Below are 9353 nucleotides of genomic sequence, written 5' to 3'. Positions count from 1 at the left end.
CCGTCACCTCCCGGAGCCAAAACCGAAGACGTCGGAGCTAACGTATCCTCCGACTCCCGGGAACAAAGAAACGGCGTCGGCAGATCTGTGAGAGACTCCGCCCCCCGTAAAAGAAACTCCAGCTGTAAGAACGGAAAGCTTCACCACGACACCATCTACACCACCGCGCCTTAACTCCACGGACAGAAACCCACGGGAGATCTAGTAGCAGAGGTCAGGCAAGGCGGAGGGAAAAGGGACACCGAGGGAAACCGATGAAAACTATCTTTGCTTTAACTCAAAGGGCTCCGGCGACGGCACGCACGCTCACGCGCCGGCCGTCCGCCGGACCAAATCTGCTTTCTCTCTCTACTCTCTAAAGAGGATCGTTATCAACGCTCACGCGCCGTCCGCCGGCCGTCCGCCGCTCTCTCTCTCTCTACGCTTCAAGCCTTCAAACGCAATTTAGTAGAAGTATTATTTTCTAAAAAGAAAAAAAAAACAAAATAGACGACTTTTTTTGTTGCTCACTCTATAAATAGATAGCATGAGCTGCAAGAAGCACATCACAAACGATCTTTCCAATGGCAAAATCCAATCATGTTCTGTCTCTCAAGCTATCTCTCACCCTTCTAAATCTTCTCATTGTAGCTGCCACGACCAATGGTTTAGATACTCCTTCGTCCAAAACCTGGCGTCCTTGGCCCTTCAAGAAACTCAACAAACCTGTGGTTTTAATGATTTCTAGCGATGGTTTCCGGTTCGGTTACCAATTTAAAACAAACACACCAAACATCGACCTTCTCATATCCGAAGGAACCGAAGCCAAACTCGGTTTAATCCCGGTTTTCCCCACCATGACATTCCCAAACCATTACGCGATCGCAACTGGACTTTACCCTGCTTACCACGGTATAATCATGAACAAGTTCACTGATCCCATAACCGGAGAAGTGTTCAACAAAGGCCTAGACCCGAAATGGTGGTTAGGCGAGCCGTTGTGGGTAACCGCAACAAACCAAGGTCGCAAGGCTTTGACTTACTTTTGGCCAGGCTCTGAAGTTCCCAAAGATTCTTGGTCTTGCCCTAAAGAGTTGTGTCCACATTTCAACCTTTCGATTCCTTTTGAAGAAAGGGTGGATACAATCTTGAACCAATTCGATCTCCCTGAGGAAGAGATCCCTGACTTGATGATGTTGTACTTCGATGAGCCGGACGGAGCGGGACATAACTATGGTCCTGATGATCCTAGGGTTACAAAGGCGGTTGCGAGGATCGATAAAATGATCGGTAGGATCATTCAGGGGCTGAAGAAGAGGGAGATCTTCGACGAGGTTCATGTGATCTTGCTTGGTGATCACGGAATGGTGACTAACTGTGACCTAAAAACAATTTACATTGATGATTTAGCAGATTGGGTCAAGATACCCGCGGATTGGATCAATGCTTATAGCCCGGTGCTAGCAATGAACCCACGCTGGGGAAAAGATGTGAAGAATCCAGGCGAGAAGAACGCGGAGCTCGTGGCGAAGATGAACGAAGCTTTGAGCTCAGGGAAGGTAGAGAACGGAGAGTATTTGCAGGTTTACTTGAAGGAGAAGCTACCGAAAAGGCTGCATTATTCCGACAGTTCTAGGATTCCACCGATCATAGGAATGGTTGGAGAAGGTCTCGTAGTTAGACAGAACAGAACAGGCGTTCACGAATGTTACGGAGATCATGGATACGACAACCAATACTTCTCAATGAGGTCTATCTTTATGGGACATGGTCCTAGGTTTAGGAAAGGGAGGAAAGTGCCGTCATTTGAGAATGTTCAGATCTATAATGTTGTTGCTGAGATTCTTGGACTCCGACCAGCTTCGAACAACGGTTCTTCTTTGTTCACTAGAAACATTCTCTCGCCCTTTAGAGAAACAGTGGAGGTTGAATGAAGCTAAAAAAGGCACTCATGCATGAATAATAATAATTAGCTGATGATTGTGTTTTTCTACTGGTTAATTAATCTACTTTTCCTAGCTTCTTATCATTTTTCTCTATTGCATGTGGAAACGAATAATAAATGAATAAGATCAGCTAATTATTTCTAGCCATTACCTAATTGTGTACATATTTATACTTGTCATTTTCTCGATATAATTTTTTTTTTACATAATGCGGTTAAAAGCAAAAGTTTATACTAATTTTTTCAATCATACTTTTATTACTTTTAAGTTATGGGTCAAAAAGTAACAAAATATAACCAACCACGTGAAATCGAATTAGTGGTTGAATCCATATAAGTTGAAAACGCAGATTTCTAGGAGGATACGAATTTGATTCTCGTTGCGGAAAATATACAATTAACCCCAAAAAATACTACATGTCAGTATGTCACAGACTCAACATCTATAGCCAGCTGTCTTGATTATTAAAGTTATAGAAGAAACATAATATATTGTGTGTTTAATTCACAGTTTTATATATTTATAGTGTCATGTGTGTTTGGCTTACAACTTAAGGTTCTACTGGACAGGTTTAATTGCAAGTTTGTAACGCATATCAAATTACATTTGGTAAAAAAAAAAACTTTTGGTGACGTCCAAGGTAATTTTTGTTTTATTCGATTAGATTGTTATACAGAGTTGATGAATAACTTAAGTTAGAAAAACTAAAAACGAGAAGTTAAGGCTATATAAGTAATCTGAACGTTGTTGAGCTCAATCACCACCAAAACCTTTCTCTCTCAATGCCAGAAACTAAGCCTGTCCAGTACGGTTTTTCAGGTTACCCCTTTCGCAAGTTATCTCTAATCTTTCTTTCTATCCTCTTTCTCGTCGTAGCTACCACTGCCGATGATTCGAGTTTTCCATCATCCAACACGTGGAGACCCCACCATTCCAAAAAGCTCACCAAACCAGTGGTTCTACTAATCTCCAGCGACGGTTTTCGGTTCGGCTACCAATTCAAGACGGAGACTCCAAACATCGACCTCCTCATTTCTCGAGGAACCGAAGCTCAAACCGGTTTGATCCCGGTTTTCCCATCAATGACATTCCCAAACCATTACTCAATCGCCACCGGACTCTACCCGGCTTACCACGGTATAATCATGAACAAGTTTACCGATCCGGTAACCGGGGAACGTTTCAAAAGAAACCTAGACCCGAAGTGGTGGTTAGGCGAGCCGTTGTGGGTAACCGCAACAAACCAAGGTCTCAAGGCTGCGACTTACTTTTGGCCAGGCTCTGACGTCCCCAAAGGGTCTTGGACTTGCCCTAAAGGGTTTTGTAAAGCTCCGTACAATGGCTCTGTTCCTTTAGAAGAAAGAGTTGATACGATCTTGAGCTACTTCGATCTTCCACAGAGCGAGATCCCAGATTTCATGACGCTGTATCTTGAAGAAACGGACTTACAGGGTCATAAGTATGGCCCTGATGATCCTCGTGTTACTGAGGTATTAGATGATGAAGGTGATGAATCGATCTCAGAGAAAACGATGAAGATGAAAGTGTAAACTTGTATTATTCAGCTCAAAGTTTGTTACAGTACAAGTTTCTATATATATATGTAGCTGGTTAAGCAAAAGGAACCTTAACCATACTAAACCGGAACTAACATTTCATCTAACCGGTATATAACTTTAATATCCCCCCCTCAAGATGGAACAAACAAATGATGAAGACCCATCTTGAGTATCAACTGATGAAAAAGAGAAGGTTGGACAGCTTTGGTAAACACATCCGCAAGCTGATGTGCAGAACGCACATGCATAGTCTTCAAGAATCCACTCTGCAACTTCTCGCGAACCACATGACAGTCGATTTCAATATGCTTCGTCCGCTCGTGATAAACTGGATTCGAAGCAATGTGGAGAGCAGAGAGGTTGTCACAGTAGAGAGTAGCAGGACTAGTCAAAGGACAATGCAAGTCACGCAACAGAGCAGCCAACCATATCAGCTCACATGTCGTATCAGCCATAGATCGATATTCTGCTTCCGAGCTACTGCGAGAGACAGTCTGCTGCTTCTTAGCTCGCCAAGAGATCAAGGAGTCACCCAAGAAGACACAATACCCAGTAGTGGAACGTCGAGAATCAGGGCAGGACGCCCAGTCTGCATCACAAAATGCCTTCAAGGTAACTGAAGAAGAAGCAGAATAGAAAAGACCTTGAGCAGGATCATTCTTGAGGTATCTCAGAACTCGGTGAGCAGCTTTAAGATGATCCATGCGGGGAGCTGACATAAACTGGCTCAGTTTGTGAACGGCATAGGTAATATCAGGCCGTGTGTGAGTCAAATACAGGAGCTTTCCAACAATCTTGCGGAACACGGAAGCATCAGAAAGGAGGTCGCCTGATGTATCAGAAAGCTTCGTATTAGGCTCCATGGGAACAGAAACTGGTTTGCATCCAAGATATCCAAATTCCTGTAGCAACTCCAGAGTATATTTCCTTTGATTGATCGAAATTCCAGTTTCATTTCTGGCAATTTCAAAACCAAGAAAATATTTCGCATCACCAAGATCTCGAAGTTTAAAAGCCTGCTTGAGAGATGTCTTGAAAGAATCAATAGCCAACTTATCATTGCCAACAATAAGAATGTCATCCACATAGACGAGTGCCGCAATGAAGATAGAATCAGAACATCGAACAAATAAGGAATGATCAGACGGGGCTTGAACAAACCCTGCTGCAGATATGACTGAAGTGAGCTTCTGATTCCATTGTCTTGAAGCTTGCTTGAGACCATAAAGGGATTTATGAAGACGACACACAGAGTTCGGAGGATAAGTCTTGCCAGTTAACTCAATGTAGCCTTGAGGAATGACCATGTAGATTTCTTCATCTAAGTCACCATTGAGAAAGGCATTGCTAATGTCGAGCTGTTGAATATCCCAGTTCTTAGCAGCAGCAAGACCCATGAGTGTCCGAAACGTACCCAGTTTGGCAACTGGAGAAAAAGTGTCAAGATAATCCAAGCCTTCAAGTTGAGTGTATCCTTTGGCAACTAACCGAGATTTAGGACGTTCAACCGTTCCATCAGGATTGAATTTGTAAGTATTAACCCACTTACAACCAACAGGATGCTTCCCTGGAGGCAGAGGACAGATGGACCAAGTACCAGTCGCTTCAAGAGAATTCATCTCAGATTTCATAGAGCCCTTAAACTCATCAAGTAACATGGCTTCTTGAAAGGTTTTGGGAGCAGTGACAGTGGTAATGGATAAGAGGAAATTTCGGTAAGAAGGATCTAGTTTGTCATAGGATAAAAAAGCAGAGATGGGATAAGAGGTTGTATGGGAAGAATGGGCAGGAAAGGTAGGGGTTTGGTTAAGAAGATAGCAATGATATTGGTCTAGATATGCAGGAGCCTTAGTTTGCCTTCGAACTCTAGTGTTCTGACTATCATTATCCACACGAGAAGAAACATTTTGAGAAATAGAAGCATGAGAACAATCATCAGTAAAGTCAGACACAGGATTAGGGAACACAGAAGAATTATCACCAAGATCAAAATAAGCAGGAAATGGTGAATCAGGAACAGGTAAAGGCAGAACATGTTGACCAAAGATATCATCAGATTGCGAAGAAACAATTTCAGAATAGGGAAAACTTGTTTCATGAAAAACAACATTTCGAGATATGGAAATCGTTTTAGTATCAAGATCCAAAACTTTATAACCCTTGTAACCTTGGGGATAACCAAGAAAAACACATTGAGATGCACGAGGAGAAAATTTATGACGATCTTTAAGCAATGTGGAGGTGTAACAAAGACAACCAAAAACACGAAGATGCGCATATGCAGGAACCTTAGACATGAGAAGCTCATAAGGAGACTTGTTCTTAAGCAATGGAGTCGGAGTGCGATTAATGAGATATATGGCAGTCTGTATGCAATCACCCCAATACTCGAGAGGAACATGAGATTGAATGAGAAGAGCACGAGCAACATTCAATATATGTTGATGTTTGCGTTCCACAACAGAGTTCTGTTGTGGAGTATATGCACATGAAAAATAATGCTGAATGCCTTTAGAACGTAATAGAGAAGTAAAAAGCAGTTCAGGAGCATTGTCAGTTCTAATGGCTTTCACAGAAGTATGGAATTGATTCTCAATGAACGTAAGAAACTCGGGAAAAACAGATGAAACAGAGCTTTTATTCTTCAAAAGATATATCCATGTAACTCTAGTACAATCATCAACAATGGTCAAGAAATATCTATAACCATCAATAGTTGGAACATGAAAAGGACCCCAAATGTCTAAATGTAAGAGATCAAAAGCCGCAGCAGAAATATTATTCAAAGAAGTAAAAGACAAACGTTTTTGTTTCGCAAGAGGGCACACTTTACACAAATGATCATGAGTAAATTTTTCTTTTGAAATATCTAAACATTTTGAAAGCAGCTGAATCTTGTTTTGAGACGGATGTCCTAAGCGCTGGTGCCAAATTTCAGAAGAGATTTGAGAAACTTGATGCAGTTGAGCCAAAGAATGATGAGCAGGAGCACACGATTCCAAGATATAGAGATTTTGGTTAAGGTTACCCTTCCCAATCATGTAATCCGGAGTATGCTCCTGAAGAAATGCAATAGGATTGTAAGATAGAATGTGACATGAATGTGATGAAAAGAGCACAGAAATAGAAGTGTTCCTAGTCAATGCACTAATGCTCAAGAGATGAAATTTGAAAACCGGAACATAGAGAACAAAGTCAAGAGTCAATTTATCAGATAAGACTATCAAACCAGCCATAGTAACAGGAATCCTAGAACCATCAGGTAAAGTAACAGTAGTATCAGTAATCGACTGCGTGTGTGAGAAAAGATTCAAGTCAGAACACACATGGCAACTGGCTCCTGTATCTATGACCCATGAATGAGGCGTAAAAGTAAGGCTTTCTTTAATTCCAGCGGTACAAATAAAGTTTGATTTATTGAGAGGAGTACCTGATGTAGCAGGATCAGAGGATGTAATGGGAATAAGGTGGGGTTGAGGTTTGATGATAGAAGTAGAGCCATCTGCAAGTGTAAGGGTACTACCAGAAATCTGAGATTGATTACTCTCGTTACGACTTGGTTGAGCTTGGAGAGCACTTAAGAAGTGTTGCACTTGATCCATTGTGACTGACCCCAAGTGAGTACCCTGTTGATTATGCATAGAAATACTTCCAAAATCCTGAGTAATCATATTTGCCACATTAGTGCCTTTGCTCCAAGATTGTGAGGATGCTGGTTCCTTAGATTGTTGAGACTGTTGTTGTAATGGCTTAGAACCAGGAGCAGAAGATGAAGAAGTCCTGTAACCCTGAGGGTAGCCATGGAGTTTGTAACAACGGTTCACAGTATGACCAGCAAGACCACAGTGGGAGCAAATAGGACGAGGCCTCTGTCTATTATAACCACCAACAGAAGCGGCAGCTACAGACTCAGAAGATGGAGCAACTGGTATAGAAGACGCCTGAAAGGTGAGATTGCTAGTAGACTTCATAGCACGCTGACGTTCTTCCTGAGATACCATGTTGAATACTCTGGCTAACAAAGGTTTCGGATCCATCATCAATATTTGTCCCCTTGTAGCAGTAAAGGTATCATTCAATCCCATAAGAAATTTAAGAACTCGATCTTGCTCATCTCTCTTCGAAAGTTGTTGATGACTCGCACAATTCATCTGGCCACAACAACACGTATACGGAACTTCATGATTCTTCAGTTCTTCCCAAAGCTGTTTGAGACGAGTGTAATATTCACTGACGGTATGAGAGCCTTGCACTTCTGCATAGATTTGCTGTTTGATCTCTGCATTACGAGGACCATCACTTTGTTTGAACTGATCATGAATATCCTCCCACATTTGCCTAGCAGTATCAAGATACATGATACTCTTCGCAATCGGCTTATCAACCGCATTGACGATCCATGTACACACAATGTTATTGCACCTCGACCAAGATCCAAAATCAGGATGATTCTCATCTAGATCCGGATAAGCACCAGTCACAAACACAGCTTTATTTCTAGCACCTAAAGCCAAAAGCATTGATCGACGCCAGCTATTAAAGTTCCCAAGGCCAGTAAGTTTCTCAGAAACAAGAGAGATACCAGCGTGATCTGCATTGTGTACGAACAAAGGATTTGAATTAGGATCGGTCAGAGATGGTGTTGAAGCAGAGGAAGGAGGAATCGGATCCAGTGGAGGCATCGTGAAATCAAGAAGACGATGAATCGAAACGGTTACTGAACCAAAAGGATCAAAACGAGGAGAACGAGACGATGAACCGCGATGATGAATGAAGAAAGGAGCTCAAGAACATCGCAAATCAACGGATGAACGAAAACACTCATGATCGAAATGAAAAACGAGATCGTCGGAGCTGAGTAATCGGAGTGACGAAGCGGAAGAAGATCAGAATGTCTCTGATACCATATTAGATGATGAAGGTGATGAATCGATCTCAGAGAAAACGATGAAGATGAAAGTGTAAACTTGTATTATTCAGCTCAAAGTTTGTTACAGTACAAGTTTCTATATATATATGTAGCTGGTTAAGCAAAAGGAACCTTAACCATACTAAACCGGAACTAACATTTCATCTAACCGGTATATAACTTTAATATGAGGCAGTCGCAAATACCGATAAAATGATCGGTAGGGTCATCAAGGGGTTGAAGAAGAGGAAGGTGTTTGGTGATGTTCATGTGATATTGCTTGGTGATCACGGAATGGTTACTAACTGTGACAAGAAAGTGATTTACATTGACGATTTAGCTGATTGGATCAAGATACCCGCAGATTGGATTCAAGATTATAGTCCTGTACTAGTAATGAATCCTCGGTGGGGTAAAGATGTCAAGAATCCTGGCGAGAAGAACGCTGAACTCGTGGCGAAGATGAACGAAGTTTTGAGCTCAGGGAAGGTAGAGAACGGAGAGTTTTTAAAGGTTTACTTGAAGGATAAGTTACCGAAAAGGCTGCATTATTCCGAGAGTTCTCGGATTCCACCTATCATAGGAATGGTCGGAGAAGGTCTGTTGGTTAGACAGAACAGAACAAACGTTCAAGAGTGTTCTGGAGATCATGGATACGACAACATGTTCTTCTCTATGAGATCTATCTTTATTGGACATGGTCCTAGGTTTAGGAGAGGAAAGAAAGTGCCGTCGTTTGAGAATGTTCAGATCTACAATGTCGTTGCAGAGATTCTGGGACTCCGACCAGCTCCGAACAATGGTTCTTCTTTGTTTACTCGTAGCCTTCTCAGGCCCTCTGGAAAAACAGCGCAATTAGAATGAAGCCTAATAATAACGTCAGTTTCTAGCTAGGTTCTGATGTATTCTACTGTTTAATTTAGTTCTATATCATTGTATCAGCAAATGAATAAAAGAAGA

At 41.8% G+C, this 9353-nt stretch overlaps 2 protein-coding genes across 2 annotated transcripts; both read left to right on the top strand.

Annotated features, from left to right (window-relative positions):
- The first annotated feature begins 535 nt into the window (after positions 1 to 535).
- Positions 536 to 2075, top strand: LOC108839612 (uncharacterized). Its single transcript, XM_018612365.2, has one exon. The coding sequence runs from the start codon at positions 564 to 566 to the stop codon at positions 1911 to 1913; it is 1350 nt and encodes a 449-aa protein (XP_018467867.1). The 5' UTR covers positions 536 to 563; the 3' UTR covers positions 1914 to 2075.
- A 471-nt stretch (positions 2076 to 2546) lies between these two features.
- On the top strand, positions 2547 to 9353 carry LOC108840478 (uncharacterized). The gene is made up of 2 exons (XM_018613308.2): positions 2547 to 3415; positions 8586 to 9353. Exons 1-2 carry the CDS (start codon positions 2708 to 2710, stop codon positions 9255 to 9257), a joined length of 1380 nt encoding a protein of 459 aa, XP_018468810.1. The 5' UTR covers positions 2547 to 2707; the 3' UTR covers positions 9258 to 9353.

The sequence above is a fragment of the Raphanus sativus genome, chromosome 2, assembly GCF_000801105.2.
Source record: "Raphanus sativus cultivar WK10039 chromosome 2, ASM80110v3, whole genome shotgun sequence".
NCBI classification, from domain to species: domain Eukaryota; kingdom Viridiplantae; phylum Streptophyta; class Magnoliopsida; order Brassicales; family Brassicaceae; genus Raphanus; species Raphanus sativus.
Note: the sequence above shows the minus strand (reverse complement) of the source record. Positions and strands in the feature narration are given on the sequence as shown.